This window comes from Sebastes fasciatus, chromosome 10 (assembly GCF_043250625.1).
Source record: "Sebastes fasciatus isolate fSebFas1 chromosome 10, fSebFas1.pri, whole genome shotgun sequence".
NCBI lineage: Eukaryota > Metazoa > Chordata > Actinopteri > Perciformes > Sebastidae > Sebastes > Sebastes fasciatus.
The window spans coordinates 2,623,769-2,643,445 of NC_133804.1; the positions used below are offsets into that span (position 1 = coordinate 2,623,769).

General features: G+C 40.2%; 1 protein-coding gene across 5 annotated transcripts in view; it reads right to left on the reverse strand.

The window, feature by feature from the left end:
• il1rapl2 (interleukin 1 receptor accessory protein-like 2) overlaps positions 1 to 19,677 on the reverse strand; it is a 566,284-nt gene that overhangs the window by 16,269 nt on the left and 530,338 nt on the right. For 3 of the 5 annotated variants that reach the window (XM_074647725.1, XM_074647726.1, XM_074647723.1), the window contains exons 10-12: positions 2,302 to 2,442; positions 1,863 to 1,923; positions 654 to 766 (exon numbers count right to left, since the gene is read on the reverse strand). In XM_074647725.1, the coding sequence (XP_074503826.1) occupies positions 654 to 766; positions 1,863 to 1,923; positions 2,302 to 2,442 (315 nt within the window). The remainder of the gene's footprint in view (positions 1 to 653; positions 767 to 1,862; positions 1,924 to 2,301; positions 2,443 to 19,677) is intronic. The other 2 variants (XM_074647724.1, XM_074647727.1) reach the window with 1 other exon arrangement.

A 19,677-nucleotide genomic window follows, 5' to 3' on the forward strand; every position in this document is an offset into this window, starting at 1 on the left:
ACATGGTGTGTGCCTACATGTGTATGGCAGGAAGTGTTTTCCCCTTTTCTGTGTGTGTCAATAATGGAATTATGTGTCTGTGTGCACCTGTATGTGTCTGTGTCAGGTTAGAGCAATAACAGTCATATTTCCCACTCCAGTTGGACAGAGAGTGACACAAAACCTCAGAAATGATGACAAACGGTGTGTGTGTGTGTGTGTGTGTGTGTGTGTGTGTATTGTGTGAACTCTATGCATCCTGTGCAGTATATGTGTGGAAATTTGTGGGTGCGAACGTGAGACGACATGAGCAGTGAGAGACACAGATTGCTTTTGCTTGTGTTAGTTTCATAAGAAAGTGAAAACATGAACGCGTGGGAAACTGTGTCTGAGAAAGAGCGATGCTGTGTAGCGTTGTGTGTGTGCTGTGTGTGTGTATGGTTTGAGTTGTGCATGCGGTTTACACCTGAGATCACACACAGACATGTGTGTGTCTGTTTGTAAGTGTGTTATGATGAAGATCCGCATACATTCTTATTTATTCTGACAGAGTGATGAATTCTGGGTATTGGGGGCTAAAACGGCCCATAGAGAGAGAGACAGGATCTGTGTGTGTGTGGGTAGATGGGGGGGGGGGAGTTGGTAGATAGACAGATAGATCGATGGATACTTACTACTGCTGGGTATTAGATCTCTGTCTGGTATAAACAGCTTGAATCCATAATGTTTCTCTAAAACGTCCGGCAGGATCTCCAAAGCAAATGTTTCCTCGTCGCTGCTCGCCCTGCTGGGGAAGACAATAACTATTATGGCTCCACATTCAAAACCAAGTCGTTAAAGCTGCAGTAGGCAGTATATTTTTGGCATCATTGGGCAAAAACTCCATAATAACCTTTCAGCATATTGTAATTCAACTAGAAAGAAAAGAAAACTAGACTTCTGCTCCTCCTCATGGCTCTGTTTACAGGCTTTAGAACATCTAGCCTTGATGGGAGACTTTGACCAATCACAGGTCATTTAATTGAGAGAGAGCGTTCCTATTGGCTGTTCATTCAACAAAGGCAACTGTCAATCTCTCTCAAACTCCGATCAAACGGTCAAATTGGGCAAAGTTGATGAAATATGAATTAATATTCTTTTACTGTAATGCCTACTTCTCGCCTCAAATGTTTTCATCTTGTAGTGTACTGTTGATGTAAAATGAGAGATGATGATGATTGTTCATTAATTGCAAATTAATTACACATTTTTTATCTGTTCAAAACATACCTTAAAGGGAGATTTGTCAAGTATTTAATACTCTTATCAACATGGGAGTGGACACATATTCTGCTTTATGCAAATGTATGTATATGTTTATTGTTGGAAATCAATGAACAACACAAAACAATGACAGATATTGTCCAGAAACACTCACAGGTACTGCATTTAGCATAAAACAATATGCTCCAATCATAACATGGCAAACTGCAGCCCAACAGGCAACAACAGCTATCAGCAAGTTTATAGCGTTATTTAGCCTCCTTCACGACAAGCTAGTATGACACGGTTGGTAGCAATAGATTTTCTTTCTAGTTTCATATGATACCAGTATCTTCACTCTAGCTCTTTCGTTAATGCATTAAAGAAATTAGGGGCGTAAAACAATTTTTCATTAACAAGTTATTATCGCATTAACATTGCCAGCCCTAATATGTATATACATATACTGTATACAGTACATATATACTGTACATACACCAAATCTGTCAATCTCACTGTAATGATTGTATTGATGAAAAATCTTATTTTATGCTGCGATTGTGAGTTTGAGAACGAGAAAGTGTTGTTAGCATGACAACAAAGCATAGTTTAATACATACACATGTGTAGAGGTAACTGACCTGCCCAGAAAGTCCAGGTCCACTTTAGTATAGGACAGATAGGCATCATACTCCTTATTATCTGTGAAGAGAGACGCAGTGAGTGAGCAAACACAAGTACAGGGCAGGTAGACATCTTTTGGAAATCACTCACTTGCATCACATCACTGGTTATATTTACAGTTCAGAAATACTATTACTCTTTTCACTCACACAAACTCTTCATCGAGTGTGAGTGTGCATACACAGCATTTAAGCAATAAGTTGTCAACATGGAACGTTTGCAGAAACCTCTTTAATGTGCTCCACTATTCTCTTGCTGTCGTCGTCCATGTTTGTAGTTCTTCCTGGTGCAATATGTATGTTGATATAAGCCCTGATTCTGCTGTGAGATGCCTGTCTGAACACTGCAGTGTGTGTGATTGTCCTGAAGTAAAAGTGAGCAAACAATCAGGCTTACCATCTTCAGTTTCATCACTTCCAAAGTGTCTCCTGTAGCAGAGCATGATCTCCAGGTTGTAACACTTATAAAGTGCTGTCAGGACTCCCAGAAGCAACAAGATGACCCCCAGACCACCAGCCAACTCCAGACGATACATATCTACAGTCAGGGAGATACAGCAAAGGGAGGAGCAGAAAAGAAATCAGTATATCAGTTATTGTTCAAAGTGTCACTGACGGTGAGGTAAAAATAAGTATGGCTCTGTGCAGATTCAGCGTCGTAACATTTGCTAAAGACAAAGAAAGACAGATATTGTTGTCAGACCGGTCCAGAGCTGAAACACCAGTGAGTACAGGACTCAACGGTGGCAAAAAGAAGACGTTTGAAATACAGATGTTACTCTGTTTCTGCAGTAAGTAAAGCAGGGAAAGGACTTACCAAGTTTATTTTAGAAAATGAGCGCTCAGTGATGGGAGTTTGTTAAGCTGCTTTTTGCACCCCTGTCCTCGTTCTGTCCAATAGACACAGTTGTAAACGTAACATTCCACGTTTATTTCCTGTTGCAATGCAAGGAATATATAGACAGGTGTCTTGTAGACAAACCACTGGGTGGGTGCCCTTTTAGGGGGAGAAACCACAGTCACCAACGCATTGTTTATACATTCTTGTTGACTATACTAGACCCCTGCAGAGTCCGACCACCAGACACCATTATCATATGACGTATTAGTATGACGTTTGTTTATTATTATCACCTGTTATGAAATGGGTAACGTTGCATCAGACATGTGATTTGACTTGGGGGAACAGGGTCTGTTTGACACTCCGGTCGGCGTTCAAGTTACGTCAGCCCCTCTTGATGGCCACCGCCAGACACTTTTTCCTCGACGATTCCTCAACAGGTAGAACGTTAATATAAAACTGGAGACTTGGATTTGGTCTTGTTATTAGTCCAACCAGTCACACAGCAGGTTTGGCAAATGTGCATATGGTAAATTATCCCACATCCAATTATGAGCAGCACACAGCCGCTTCTTAAACTTTTCATGTGAAACATGAAACTGTCTCGCTGTAGTGTATGAGACAGCTGCAGACATGGCTGGTATAACTGTAAGTTTCTATAGTTTGCATGCACGTGGGTTTCTGTGGTCTATGTTGACATTTAGTGATGATGCTTTTGATGCAGGTGTTTGGTGCTGATCTTATGTTGTAAGAAAAAGGTCCTTGGATCAAACAGAGGAACCACGTGTTAACTTCTGTATTTTACAGTAGCTGCAGATCATTCGTTGGCAAAACACATAAAGTCAGCCTCGACACAAAGTATGTTGCCTTGACTGAGAGAGACAGATGACCTCGCGTCAGCATGTTAGACACACACACACACACACACACACACACACACACACACACACACATGCACACACACACACGCACACACACACACACACACACACACACACACACACACACACACACACACACATGCACGGTCTGTGTGTGAATGAATGATAGTGCTATCATAGGCAATATGAGTGTATGGGAGATTAATGGAACATGGCTGGTGAATGACACCATGGGAAATATGATCTATTACTATCTCACTCACACACACACACACACACACACACACACTCACACACACGCACACACACGTACGCATACGTGCACACAAGCCAACTCATCTCTTCCCTGACTTTTCCTGGAACCACTTAATTTAAAAGGTTTATTGCTTTTTTAATTTGACATACAGTGTACACACAACCTCGTCTGATTATCAATGCAGCAGAAGTGAGTTGTTTCTAAACAATTAGCCCCTAACATTATTACAACCTTACAGTACTAGTGTGTCATCACAGCTGTAAAGCAGCAATCAGCAGGTTTCTGTTGCCACCTGGGAACGCAACGCCACCTGTTGGTCTGGTGCACTGTCACATGTCATTATCCGACGGGAGGAGAATACTATCTCCCACTATCATCTATATTTAATGAATGACAACATACAGCGTGTAATTCTCCAACATTCAAGTTACTGATTTAAAGTGGCAGTAGGAGGAATAGTTTTGGCATCATTGGGCAGAAATTCCATAATAACCTTTGAGCATATTGTAATTCAAGTGTTCTGAGAGATAACTAGACTTCTGCTCCTCCTCATGGCTGTTTTCAGGCTTTAGAACATCTAGCCCGTGACGGGAGACTTTGACCAATCACAGGTCATTTCAGAGAGAGCGCGTTCCTATTGGCTGTTCACTCAACGGAGGCAGCTGTCAATCACTCGCAAATTCCGATCAAATGGTCAAACTAGGTAGCACTGATCAAATATGAATCAATATTCTGTTACTGTATTACCTATTTCACGCATTAAATGTTGTCAGAAACATCTTGTAGTGTACTGTTTAGCTGTAAAATGAGAAAGTTTGATCTGGCTGGTGGGCGGTGCTTGGTATTTCCTCAATTGGTCTCAACATGGCTGCTGTTTCACTAAACAGTACACTACAAGATGTTTCTTAAAACATTTAAGGCAAGAAATAGGCATTACAGTAACAGAATATTGATTCATATTTGATCAGCGCTGCCTAATTTGATCGTTTGATCGGAGTTTGCGAGTGATTGACAGCTGCTCAGAGACGGCAGGCTTCAGCTCGGCTCTGATTGGTTGTTTTCCTCATCTCCTCCTTTGTGAGATCTTGCAGATGTCATTAGGAGCACCGGAGAACACAGAGGCACATGATTTAATTGTTCAGATTACCTTTCTCATGCACTACTGTCACGATATAGAGACCGTTTTATAAAAGCATCTTTTTATCTACCATCTACCTGCCTCCCCCAGCTTTGATATCACAGCAGTCAAATGAAAAGTGTCAGCGCTACTGGAGACATGCATACATACAGACAGATAAACAGAGTCAAGGCTATCATGCAATTTAAAATTTAAAGATGAACTGTATGAAGAATTTATGAATTCTGAAAAGTGTAGATACAAAAGGTACAAAAAGACGCAAAAGTTGTGAGACTAAATCCCAGAATCAGCGTTATATCTCAGGGTAAATTCCAGTGATAAGTTGTCTCAGACTCCACAGTTTGAATGTTAGTTCTCTTGGCAGTTTAGTGATAAGCGTGTAATAGCAATATTCAGTCTGCACCTACACTGCCTGCATGTCAGTGTGAGCACTCCATCTGATGTGTGTGACTGTTCCTTTGACATTTCATACAACCGTCACTCTGAAGGCATCAGTCAGAGATGTAGTGATCATAAAGGCGTACAATCATGAGCTGAATTTTAATAACATACTATTGTACAGATTATAGTAACTACAATATTAAAAGGGTAATATTATGCAATACCAAGTATGATTATAGGTTCTCTATATACAATATCCATAGCATTAATATAGTAGCAAACAACTGCTTGCTATGTAAAGATATAGAGGAGTAATGTCTACCTGAGCAGAGAATGAAGTGGCTTTCACTCTGTGTGTGTTGTAATTCGAGCTTCTCTGCTTTGTTGACATAGCCAGGTCGGCCGCGCATGACTTTAGTGCATGTTAGCTTCTCCCACTGGCTAGCTCATGGCCGCCGCTCTACACTGCGCTCATACGGCGGTTACAGCTAACGCCATTCCCCGAAGGTTAAAACTGTTAGCTCTGTAGCGCTGTTGTCGTTGTTTGCACTGTTAGCAACGTTAGCTGCGAGCAGCCGGCTCAGCCGTCTCCATGTTGATAGCCGTGTGGAGGCAATAGATATGCTCTGATTACCTTTAATTTGAGAAAAACCCGAAGTGGTTGAAGAACTATTAAGATCCTTTATTGTACAGATGTTGCTGAAGAAGTTGACAGTTTGATCGGAGTTCGAGAGTGATTGACAGCTGCCTTCGTTGAATGAACAGCCAATAGGAACGCTCTCTCTGAAATGACCTGTGATTGGCCAAACTCCTGTCACGGGCTAGATTTTGTTTCCTATTTTATTCTGTATGTTGTGCTAATTTTTTTTTTTTCCGTTGATTTATTTAGATTTTAGAGGTAATTTCGATTTTTTGTCAAATGTCTTAATAAGCCCTTTTGGGTATTTCTATATCCTAGCACCTTTAACGTGAGAATATGGAATGAAATGTGGGAATATTGAATGAAACCTGATAATATCAAAGGAAAGTGAGAATAACCTATGAAAAGTGAGAATATTGAATGAAAAGTGAGAATATGGAATGAATATTGACGGGAACGAATCGTTAGAATATTGCATGAAATCTTGAGAATCTTTAATGAAATTGGACGTTAACAAGGCGCTGCCGCCATCTTGTGTTTTCAATGTGATTATTACGTACTGATGTTGCTGCAAAAATGTTACCGTTTGATCGGAGTTCGCCAGAGATTGACAGTTGCCTTCGTTGAATGAACAGCCAATAGGAACACTCTCTCTCTGAAGTGACCTGTGATTGGCCAAAGTCTCCCGTCACGGACTAGATGTTCTAAAGCCTGAAAACAGAGCCATGAGGAGGAGCAGAAGTCTAGTTTTCTCTCAGAACACTTGAATTACAATATGCTGAAAGGTTATTATGGAGTTTTTGCCCAATGATGCCAAAAACATTCTGCCTACTGCAGCTTTAATGTTATCTCTGCTGAGTCAACAAACATGTAGGCCTGATTTACTCTACCCTTCTCTTTTGTTTCTTTTGTTTAGGGAAGTAAGTAACCTCTTTAAATGTGCATTCACGTCAATAATAGTCTACATCATTTAATTTCAATTAATGTAAAACCCCCTGGACTTTAACAGTTCATATGTGTTTCAGCAAGAATTTTGCTCATGTTCAAAACTCTCTGAACATTCACTGCATTATATTCCATCATATTTTTATATTTTGAATTGTCACCTGTTTTCGGTAACACTTCAAGTTCTGAAGACTCTGAATTTCTGTCTCAACATCACATTCCCCACCCCCGGAGTGCTGAGGAGAGGGCCGGACTGTATGCTGGTGACACGCGTGGTTTAAACTATCATCGGTTGTAGCAATCCATGACAATCCATATCATTAAAGGATTGCAGAACAGAGCGTCAATAATTTTCAATAGTATCAAATCAAATCAAATCAATTTATTTTTGTATAGCGTCAAATCACAACAGAAGTTATCTCAAGACGCTTTATATATAGAGCAGGTCTATGACCGTACACCATAGTTTAGAGACCCAACAGGATCCACCAAGCGCACTGTGGCCAGGAAAAACTCCCCGATTACTGGGAAGAAACCTGGAGCAGAATCGGGCGCAGGGCGGGCGGCCATCTGCAGAGACCGGCTGGGGGGATAGATAGATAGAGAGAGAGTGAGAGAGAGAGAGAGAGAGAGAGAGAGAGAGAGATAGATAGAGAGAGAATAGTATCTTCTAATACTGTGCCTATATCATCAAGTACGATTTTAGTTTTTTTGTGTGTGTATATACAGTATATATATATATATATATATATATATATATATATATATATATTCCTCCTAAATATAGATGAAATGGGTGAATATTGTCCTCTTTTTTCTATTAAATAATCTCCCACAATGCATCCCTATCTTTTTACAGTATATAATCTGTCTGAAGTTACCACATTTGGCCAGTAGACGTCTCTCCAACTCTACTCTGAGCTACACCACCTTTACTTCTACACAGAGCCATTAAAGAGGTGGGACAGCCACAGAGCGGGGGATAGGGAGGGAGGGAGGGGGGGAAGGAATGGCGGTCCGAGGGGGGAAGAAAAATAGTGAAATTTAACTAATTACCAAATATTTGTTCTGCAGTGAAGTGAACTCAGATTGCTTCCATTAGTAATGAGACACATTTAGAAACCTCTGCTCCTCTCTCCATCTCCCTCTTGCCTCCATCCATCCATCCCTCTCTCCTTCCTCCGTGTTCCTCTCTTCCTCCCTCCGTCCTCCCCCGTCACTATCACCACTCCCCCCTTCATCTATCTTTCTCACATATTTTCCATTAGTAATGAGTCACTTAGCTGCCACCGTCTCCCGATATCAGTGCACAGGAAAATGGGTGCAGAATTTGAACGTTGAATTTTAATTATGCTTTTTACTTATTAGGCGTGAAACGATAGTCAACGGTAATGGTCGAGGTGTCTGCATGTGTGGGGAGGAATATGCTGAAAGAAGTTTCCATCAAATTTTGACATAACTTTTCTCCCGTGCTCTTTGTCTCTCTTCACATCCAAACACAGTGACACAGAAACCACCTTGTTGAATTCCACAGTCTTCTTCTCTCAATTTTCAATTCAATTCTATATATTTTATTGGTATGAGTGTAACAAAGACAACATTGCCAAAGCGTCAAGTAATAATGGCTCCATTAGCAGTGCATTTAGCATCTGTTGCCAAAGCAATTTGTCAAGAAACAACATTAATGATAATGAAATAAAAATAGCCTTAAAGTTAGTCTCCCAACGGACCATCTGTCTCATCTTTTATGGGAACCATGAGATGCTGAAATGCCTTAAGATGCAGTTTCTTCTAAGGCAACTAGAAGAAAAACCCTCCCTACACTATTGAGGTGACTGGTAAAACCTCAACTTCTCTCCAAACTCTAGTCAACATTCTAAATTACATTCTCAAAATCTAGTCAGTTTTTTACGACTGAGTATTATGGCCACATTGAGGGGGGGAAAAATCAAGTCATACTATTTGAAGAAAAGAAGTTGTAATATTAGAAGAATATAATCATTACTTTACCAGAAAAAAAGTCGTAATATTACGAGAATAAAGTCAGAACTTTACGAGAAAAAAAGGAATTTCCTCCTCCACAAAAGAGGCAATTTCCCCATCAAGTCCGTGTGGTTCTTTCTTTGGAATAAACGCAGTTTCTTGTACAATCTTTTCAAGGTCCTGATACTGATGATAATGTGGTGTTGATTTGCCAAAAGATGAAGTATTTTGTTATTTGTGAAACCTTTACTAAAGTATGACTTCACAAAAAGCTCCACGTTCCTCATTTTCACACTATTTCCCCTCTAAAATAACACGTACAATTACTACTTTATAATATTATGACTTTATTCTTATGATAATACAACTTTTTTCTCGTAAACTTATGACTTTTCTCTCATATTACGACTTTTTTTTCTCGTAAACTTATGACATTATTCTCATAATATTACGACTTTTTTGCTCGTAAACTAATTACATTATTCTCATAATATTACGACTTTTTTTCTCGTAAACTAATGACTTTATTCTCATAATACGACTTTTTTTCTCGTAAATTTGACTTTTTGTCTCATAATACAACTTTTTTTCTCGTAAAACTATGACTTTATTCTCATAATACGACTTTTTTTCTCGTAAATTTATGACTTTATTCTCATAATACAACTTTTTTTCTGGTAAATTTATGGCTTTATTCTAATAATATTATGACTTTTTTTCTCGTTAACTTATGACTTTATTCTCGTAATATTATGAAATCTCAGATTTCTTTTTTTTCCTTCAATGTGGCCCTAATATTCCGCCGTAGCTTTTAAACCAACACAGGGAAGAAGTCTTTCCTACACATCCGTGCTACACCCACACAGGTGTTCTCAGTTATTGTGTGAGCATATTTACACTGAGCTTGAACAATATCTCCCTCATTCTCCCGTTAGTTTTGTTGCTCCTGTCTGGGCGGAACAACTCTCACATCTGTCTTTATTATCATGAAGGTTGGCGACCTCACGTAATCCCAACATACTGTAGCCTCACCCAACCTCCACCTGAGCACAGGTCTAATCAGCCAGAATGACCAAAACACCTGCGCGGGTGAAAAATGGAAATTTGAAGATCTGCAATTCAGGGTGAATACAGGTATATTCAGGCAGACAGTACAAGGACATTTTTTTTTAACATTACAGCATGTAAACATGTTCTAGTAGAAACACAAAATACAAGTAAGAACCTGAAAATGAGCACGATATGGGACCTTTAAAGCAGCAGTAGGGAAGATTGGAGCAAATATGATTTAAAAGGTTATTTTTATAAAAAGGTCGCTATATCCTGGCAGTAGTGCATGAGACAGATAATCTGAAAAAAATATCATGTGCCTCTGTGTCCTCCGGTGCTCCTAACGACATCTGCAAGATTCCACAGACCGGAGGAAAACAACCAATCAGAGCCGAGCTGGAGCCTGCCGTCTCTGAGCAGCTGTCAATCACTTGCAAAGTCATCAAACTGGGCATCGTTGATGAAATATGAATCAATATTCTGTTACTGTAATGCCTATTTCTCTCCTCAAATGTTTCCAGAAACATCCTGTAGTTTACTGTTTAGCTGCAAAATGAGAACGTTTGTGACCCGGCAGCCATGTTGAGATCAGTTGAAGAAATACCACGCACCGCCCACCAGCCGGAGCACAGCCAATAGGAACGCTCTCGCTCTGAAATGACCTGTGATTGGCCAAAGTCTCCCGTCACGGACTAGATTTTGAAACATGACATGAAACATGCATGTTTTTCCACTTTTTAGTGCCCAAATATATTAGAAAAACCACCTTGCATAGAATCTGGTTTTAAAAAGTTGTTAAAACAACAGATATGACAAATTTATTTTCATAATTTCTACCTACCTATCTAGCTAGCGAGCCGCCATGTCGGAGTGATGCCATTGCATACTGTACAGTATGTAACGAGGTTGGTTCACATCCAGTTGCGGATGGTCAGACGGTCAACATTTTGGGTTAAAAAAGTAAGATATTGTTCCAAAAATAAATGATTGTGCCTTACGTTGGTATGTGATGGCTATGATACTTTTTAATATGCTACCAGATGCTTGCTGTGTGACGCCTTTTCAGCAGTTAATATGGGAAAAATGGCAGCAAAAACTTAAAGACACTACATAAATGGTATTGAAGATAAACGGCGGCCAGTTGTCTCTGTTTTGGGGGTGTCCGTGTGTGTGTCGGCTTGAGAGTAACGTTATAACCGAGGTTTCAAGAGGGAGATACGCAGGAGAACACGGGCACCATTATGCCATTCATGTCTCTAGTGATTGTTTTGGTGACATATGAGGAAAAAAAGTTTTATTTTGTGACAATGGTGTTGGTATGCTAATGTTGAGCCGGTAGTTAGCTAGCGGAAGCTAACAGCAAGTTGCATGTCAACAAACGCTATAACGTGGGCTTCAGAATAAAGTAGTGCTTTGGGCCTGTGAACAATCCATTCGATTTTGGTGGCGATCCGGATCATGATCTGGCTTCGGGAATTTTTTATAATAACTCTGCTGAGCCTGTGCATTAACACCACAGGCTTTAGGACATGCGCAGTGTAACTGATGACGCGTTCATGACGCCCAGGACAGAGAGACAGCTGGGGGAGGTGGAGGGGGTGGACTGTTGATTCGAAATTTTTTCCTCATAAAACACGGTGACATTACAGTTTACTTCGACCAAGGCACACTTAGTGACTGTTGCAAAGAGTGACGACGACGCTTTAGGTTTTATTTTGTTTCTGACATTTTCCGCTGAAGTCATTTTACGATGCTCCGCTATGCTGCTACGGACTATGCTGCTCCGCTATGCTGCTGCTCCGCAACGTACAGCTGATCTGGGGGGAGCGACGTACATGGATCCTCCCTTGGCGGAGGTCTGCGCTCTCCGAGAGCACTTCTAGTTTTCTTAGCGTTCCTGTCTTTGAACGGTCTGAATGAGACAGCAGAGGAGGAGAGACAGGTGATGAGAGAGGGGAGAGGACGGGAGACAGAGAGACAGTCAGCTGGACTCGGTGCCTGTCGGAGGACTCTTTCAGTGCCACTAGCCAGCGCTGCAGTAACGTTACTGATCTCTGTTATAGCGTCAGTTTATGAAAGGGACTGATGTGTTCTTGGTTTTAACATTGTAAAACTCATCTTTACATCCAGGACCAATACAATAGTGTTCCCTCTTTTGTTTTCTTCTGACCTGTGTCTACTGTCATATCTGTGTTATTCAGCTGAGCCAAACAACCTGGTGATGTCACAGGTTAGAGTACTGCCACATAGCAACACTCTTGCCACAAAAGTTAAAACGGAGCTTCTTTTTTCTTTTAATTGCTGACATTTGCCACGTTTGTTATATAATTGTTGATAAGAGTGGAAATCAGCTTAACTTGGTCGACTGCTTCATGTCCAGTTTAAGCCCCATTCCAGTCAAGAGGGCTGTGGTAATGCACAACAATCTGTTTGGTAACTGCCAAAAAACACCGCTAATTTCAGTGTAATTTCACTATAACTTCAGCTGTGAGTAGTTATTTGTACAGACTGCTTACTGACAGAGTTACACTCGGGAGGAGTAAAGATTATGTACGCACTTCAGAGAGACTGATGCATTTACACCTTTTCAACATCTGGTTAGAATGCATCTTAAACCCCCTCTTGAGGTGGTTTGAGCAATCAGATTGATCAGTTCTTCTTGAATGCATTAGCACTTGGTTTTTTAATTAAGCAGTAACTATACGACCCAAAATCAAAAAAAAAAAAAATCAAATACGATCAGTCCAAGATGCGTGAAGTGACAATATGTAAATGAGGTTGAAGGTTAGTTCGGGGCTGAATCTTCTTTCCTCATCCCAAATCAGTCCTCACTACACAGAACAAATCTCAGTGTTCTGCTTCTACATGAGGTAAATAAGATAAAGATGAAGGAATAGATCTATAAAACGTTGAAAGACAGGGCAGAGATGAATGTTACTGGTTGATCACACTGTGATTTTACTTGACACACTTCTCACACACGCAAAACTCAACTCTCATACACTCACCGAGCCATTCAGTTTCAATTTGTTGATATGATTTAATGTTAGGGTTAACCAATTTAATGTTAACAACAGACTTCATAGCTCCATGGGGCAAATGTAACGTTACCAAGTGCTCTGTCTGTGAGGCTTGTTCACAAAAGAAACCTGTTAAAGTTAGCTTGTTAACAGTTTGCTAACGTTAAACAGTACATTTTAGGGATGCACCGATCCAACTTTTTCAGTCCCGATACCGATAGCGATACCGGGGCTTTCGCTATCGGCCGATACCGAGTAGCGATACCAGTTTTCAATTAATAAGCTGTATGCCTCACTGTGTGGAAGTGACTGGGATCATTCTTTTATATGTAAGGCAACATCAGGCTTGACTTAAACATCACTTTCCTTACTTTGTGAAACAATTGTAGCAAATAAATACAAAGATATAAATTAAGTGAATTGTTATTTATTGTTAAAATAAGAAATCAAAAACCAGCATCTTGGCAAAAAAAATCTTCAATTTGAAAATTTGAAAATCTCAAAATTAACAGGAATTACGATTCAGGTGTAAACCTTTTTAATTCAGCAAAAGAATTGGTCAAAACGTCTACATCTATAATGTATATAGTATATAAACATACATTTGTATTTAATAGATCGGCCCCATTGTCACCGATGTCCGATCCAGCTATTTGAGTCAGTATCGGCCCGATATCCGATTCAGTATCGGTGCATTCCTAGTAAATTTCAAGGTAACTCATGAATGTGCACTCGGAGAACTAGCTGAAGGCTAGGAGACGGTCACGAAGCTCACCGAAGCATGCACTGAGACGTCCTGTAAATCCACGCCCATCCGGGTGAAATACCAAGTTTTTAGCGAGTCCCAACTCAAACCTTCAGAACCCTTTGAATGGCATCAGAGGACCCGTGTCTTTCTAGTCCCTGTCTGTTCTCCTGTCATCTTCTCTCAATCCCTCCTCCCTCTTGTCAGCTCTTTCAGTCGGCCTCCCTCCCTCCCTACATGTTTTCTCTCTAGTAAGACTCAGGTCATGGTGGCTGAGGGCAGCTCTTTCTGCTCTGTCAGTTACAATAAGTGCATGTGTACGGTGTTTGTACCGTAGGTGTGTATGTGTGTCTGTGAGAGTGCATGCGTGCAACATGGATGCATCAACCCATTACCTTGGGTCACTGCAGGGTGAGAGCACACCCTAATTCAATCACACACACAGTGCATGAAATCAAGCTTTGATAACTTGTGCTAACTTAGGATACCTTGTGCTTTGCTTAGGCTGTCATATTGTGTTCAGGCTCCCAAATGTGACCCTGTTAGCTTCAAGGCTTCAGGCCAGGAGGCGCTGGAATAGTCTGCTGGCTAGTTAGCCCGCTTAGTGAACTTTTCAAAAGTAGCCTATAGGCTCCAAGAGGTGGAAATTACATATGACTTTACTCATTCAGACGGTTTTGTTTAGTTCAATTCAAAGGTTAATAGTCACTGACTATGTAGTTGGTTCATACAGTATACATCGCTGTTTAATACAGCCTGACTGTCTTCAGTTCAGTCTCTTAAACTTAAAGTTCAGTCTGTTGCTGGTTCAACAGTTTTGTTCAGTACTAAAATTAAGCCCGCATGAGCACTGTTTCTTTGTTTAAAGGTACAGTGTGTAGGATTCGGCATCATCTAGCGGCGAGGTGCCAGATTGCAACCAACTGAAACTTCTCCTGTGTGCCAAGCGTGTAGGAGAACTACGGTGGCTGATGCGAAAGCGCAAATGGCGTATCTAGAGCTAGTGTTTGGTTTGTCCGTTCTGGTTTTCTGTACAAACACAAGCCGCCCGCTCAAAAGAACGTATATTGCCAAGAAGTGAAAGTCAATTGTTCCATCAGCGCCCAGCAGCACAGCTACGCTTCCACCATTTTGGACTGAAAGCGACTACCGGATGTCAGTAAAACATCCGCCTAAAAAGTGCCGTACGAAAGTAAAAGAAAACGATTTCTATTCTATTGTCATATTCTACCGAAAGGCCTGTGTATAACAATGAAATCTTATGAATAGAATAAGTGTTTTCAGTCCAAAATGGCGGCAGCAGCTGCAAAAAAACACCAGTTTCATCTCCTTGTTTCTTTACACTTTGCCCGCTCCGTATGTAGATATAAACGGCTCATTCTAAGGTAATGAAAATACAGCGATTCTTCTTTTCACGTGATTGATTATACACTTATTAATACTATATTCCAATTCTGCCAATATATCCCCCTAAATGCTACACACTGTTCCTTTTAAATCTCTGCAACAATCTCAAAAAGAGGAATCTCATCATGACTGTGTCTGGGACTGTTGTGGTCTTTCAATAAGCTTTTGAACAGAAAGGAACATAGTGTGTATCACAGCTGAGCTGACAGCACTGCTTTCAGTCAACAGTGAGCGGAGCTCTGCTGCTAAAAGCTACCGATTCAGTCACTGACATTGGTGATGCCAACTCAGTTCATCTTTTTACTTCTGTGATAAAAAAGGTGTCCATTCATACACTGAATGCCTCGAGCCTACATCACAAAGTTGGAAGTTTGTTAGTGAACTTTGAAGAGGTGAGGACACACAGAGCAAAGAAAAAAAATCTATGTGTGCTTCAAAGCAGCATTCAATGTTTTTTTGTCATCCTTTAGCAACAAAACAAGCTGTAAACACAACATTGATCTACTATCACCTTATTGTTCTGACAAATGTGTTAGCAAACTGAATCCAAATAATAAAGTCATTAGCCGTAAAAATCACTTTTAAAAAAAAATCTCACTTTTTATAATATGGGACCTTTAATATAAAAACATTGATTAGTGCAGATATATGTGCACTGCAATGAGTGATAGTTGGCCAATAGCTGATTTAAGTTTAGGATTATTGTACATCTGTTTAAGGTGATTTACCCAGTATCCATTTTTAGCTGTACACAGCATCACTGCTCTCAGTTTCTGATTGAAAACCACATGTTATTTTTGCATCATATGTTGTGTAAACTGAGCTGATATATTAATCTTACCTCCACTTACCGTGATGAAGACGTGCTTTATGTGTAATTGGTTAGTTGATGCACCTTGTTAAATAAGCTCTAAGCATAGCCTTGTCTCTCCCTCATCACCGCAGAATCTGTCCACATTGTCCTGTCTGTTGGCTGATGTGCAGATCCCCATTTAAAAATTAACATATTTATAAAAGACCACGCAATATCATTTACAGCTTAAAGTTTGAAATATATTTGAAAATATCCCTGAAACACTCTAAATCATGCAAGGACAATATAGTTATGATCAATCTTTTTCAACTGGCTCTCTCCTAACATCTGGAAATATAACTACTGGTGTTTTGATGAGACTACTAAAATAAAGTTTGATCAAAAAATCAAATCAAGATACTTAGTGATTAGCTAAAAAGACTTCTGAGGTTGACAGAATAATGGACCTAAACTGTGCTGTAGGTGGTGAGTTACACTAAATGGGGACTCTTATCCAGGTTAAAGCTATTATCTCCTGCTCAATTCCTTTTAATCAATACTGATCACAGAGACGGAGATGGAGATAGAGAGAGGCAGACACAAAGGAGTTTTACAGAGGAACTAAGCCTCAGAGGTTTGGCTGCCTTCACCCTGGAAATTCAACAGATGTCTCTATAATGTGAAAACAATATGAACATGGACACACCCCGTCACCAGTGTGTGGATGAAGCATTACGTTGTTCCTCATTTAGCGGCTGGCTAGTTAACTAGCTAGCTTCTAATTCCACCATGCCTTCATGCTCCAGTTACAGACATGAGAAGCAACACATGAACTGCTGGGCTATGTTACTTTATGTTACTTTAACATTTAGCCAGACTTTACTGTTCTTGAATTACTGTTCACGACAGCCGTAACCCTTTCAATTAGCATATGCTAATCACTAGCGCTAATGCTAATCACTAGCATGCTGACCATTGTTTAATGATTATGGTTAGGTAAGAGTGCTGCAAAGGCTCTGTGACTAAATACACTATGGGGGGGTTGGTTGGTGATGAAAGCTGCCTCCATATATGTCACCTGGCTCCAGATCAGCCAACAGCAAAATCAAATTGCAATAGCCGGGTTTCAACCAGTAGAGGGCAGTCAATATGCATATATTGTGCTACAGGAATAAGTCCTAAAACTTGGAATGAGTTAGAATGGGTTTTTAGTTAGATGCCTGAAATAAGGTCTGTGGTTAACACAAGCTTAACAGATTTTAACGCTTTATTCTAAAACATAAGATACGTCAATAAATACCCCACTCGTGAATTGTGACGCTTTTATGTGTCTTAATAAAGACGGTTTCTAACAAGTGGCTAAGTGAGACTACTAAACGTCATCACGCCGACTCGTCCTCCTTTACAGCCTCGTTGTTTATACTCACGCTCATGTGACCGTGGTGTAGTTAGCTTTTTACTTCTGGTGAGTGCATTTAAACTTCAAAAATCATAAAAGTGGTGTTCATTTGTGAAGATTATCTTGCAGATTAAAACGTGTAAGCATCATAAACGTGTGTTTGCCACAGAGCTTATTTTCTGCGATAATCCAAAATCCAATGGAACAATCCCATTGGCTTTTTGTGGAGGGAACCCAGGGCAATGCTAACTTCCTGGTTGGCCTACAAAAATACATCATCCCTGGAGCATGTCACCTGGCTCCAGATCAGCCAACAGCAAAATTCAATTACAATAGCCTGGTTTCAACCAGTAGAGGGCAGTCAATACGCAATATTTATAACACAATATCTAAAATTACAATACTTTGCACTAAAATGTCAAGATTGGACAGAAAACACTCTGCTGTAGCTGACAAGGATACTTTGAACATGTACTGATACCTGCTTCAGTTACTTGAGTACTCCGCTGCGTGTGTGTGTGTTCCTTTATACTGTATGTGTGAATGGTAGTTGAAATGTACTCAAATACAGGACCAGGCTTTCACACAATCTCATTACACTTATATGGAAGCCCTGAAAGACAAGCAAGATTTTTTTTTCCTGATGATCCATTTTCTAAGCCCGATCTAAATTATTTTCTCTCCTGTGTTTATGACTTAAAAACAGGTGAAAAAAGAATGTTTTGTCAGGATAATCTTTCTAAGTTCCTTTGTTTTCTGTGAAATAGGTGAAAAAAAAATTTCAGACCAATTTTTCCAAATTGCTTTTTTTTCATTTGTGAAAACAAGTGGGGAAAAAGATTTTAGGCTGATTTATTAAAGTTTTATTTTCTTTGCCTTTTGTGAAAACAGGTAAAAGAAACAATTTTTATTTAGGCTGATTTTTATAAGTGTTTGTTGTGAAAAAAAAAAAAAACAGCCTAAAAATATGTTTTTCTTCCACCTGTTTTCACTAAAAATCAGCCAATTTTTTTCAAAAATCAGCCTGAAAAAAAAAAAAATTCCACCTGTTTCACAGAAAAAAAAGAACTTTGAAAGATTATCCCGGCAAAATATTTTCAAGTCAAAAACACGGGAGAGAAAACAATTTATATCAGATTTAGAAAATGGATCACCAGAAAAATGTTTTTCTCTTGCCTTTCATGGCTTCCGTAAACTCATGAGTGTGTGTTTTTGTGTCTATGCGTCAGGTCTGATCAAACACGCACGCACGCACTCACGCACGCGCGCGCACACACACACACACACACACACACACACACACACACACACACACACACACACACACACACAGATCAGCATAATGTGCTGTAAACTATTGCAATGCTGCTTGTTGCTTTAGTGTAAAGATTTGTACACAAACACACTCCTGTATCCATCCAGGTAATTACAGTGTGAAGTAATGACGACCTCGCGGTTCTCATCCTGACCCACTGCGGAGGTGTGTGTGTCTGTGTGATCCCATGTGTGTGCCTGTGTGAGAGTCCTTAGGGTGCTAGTTAAGTATAGTAAGATAAATTTGACACCGAAGGCATTCAGCAGGAGTCAGACGGGGAGTGTTTCTAGTCCTCCTCTCTCTTCTTTTCTCTTCACTGTTCTCTCACACACCCCTCAGCTTCCCCATCTTTATCTCTCTGTCTGCATCTATTATTTCTCCCTTGTTCTCCATTTCCTTGCCTCGTTCAACCGTTTCTCTGCCTGTTTATCTCTTTCCACATCCCCCCCCAAATTCTCCCTGTCCCTGCTTTTCTGCATCACCTACATTTATTTCATATAGTGGGCATCGAGGTAACAGAGACAATTCATCTCCTCCTCAGGCGCCGTTTCTCTGTTTCTCTGTTTCTCTGTTTCTCTGTTTCTCTGTTTCTCTGTGTCTCTCTAGGTTTCTCTCTCTTTCTCCGGGTCGTGGCCTCCGACTCAAACAGGCCCGTTCTCTGTGCTTATCACACGGAAAGCAAGATACCGCAGGACTGCTGCAAATGTTTTACAAAGGGAGCTGTGCCCTCATGCATTTTTCAGCTGAATATTTAAAGCGGTAACTATGAGATCCTGTTTTTTCTTCTTTTTTTTGAAATTTTGTCTCCATCTGTGCTGCTCAGCACTGTTTTTCTGTGAAGATTTCTTTTTAACACACTTTCTGGAGATCACCTGTCAATCAAACAGAGTGTCCAGTACTGTAAGATATGTTCTGTCGGTCTGTCTGAGAGTCTGTGTATGTGGTACTATTTATTTTTTTGGTAATCTGTTTCAGAGCA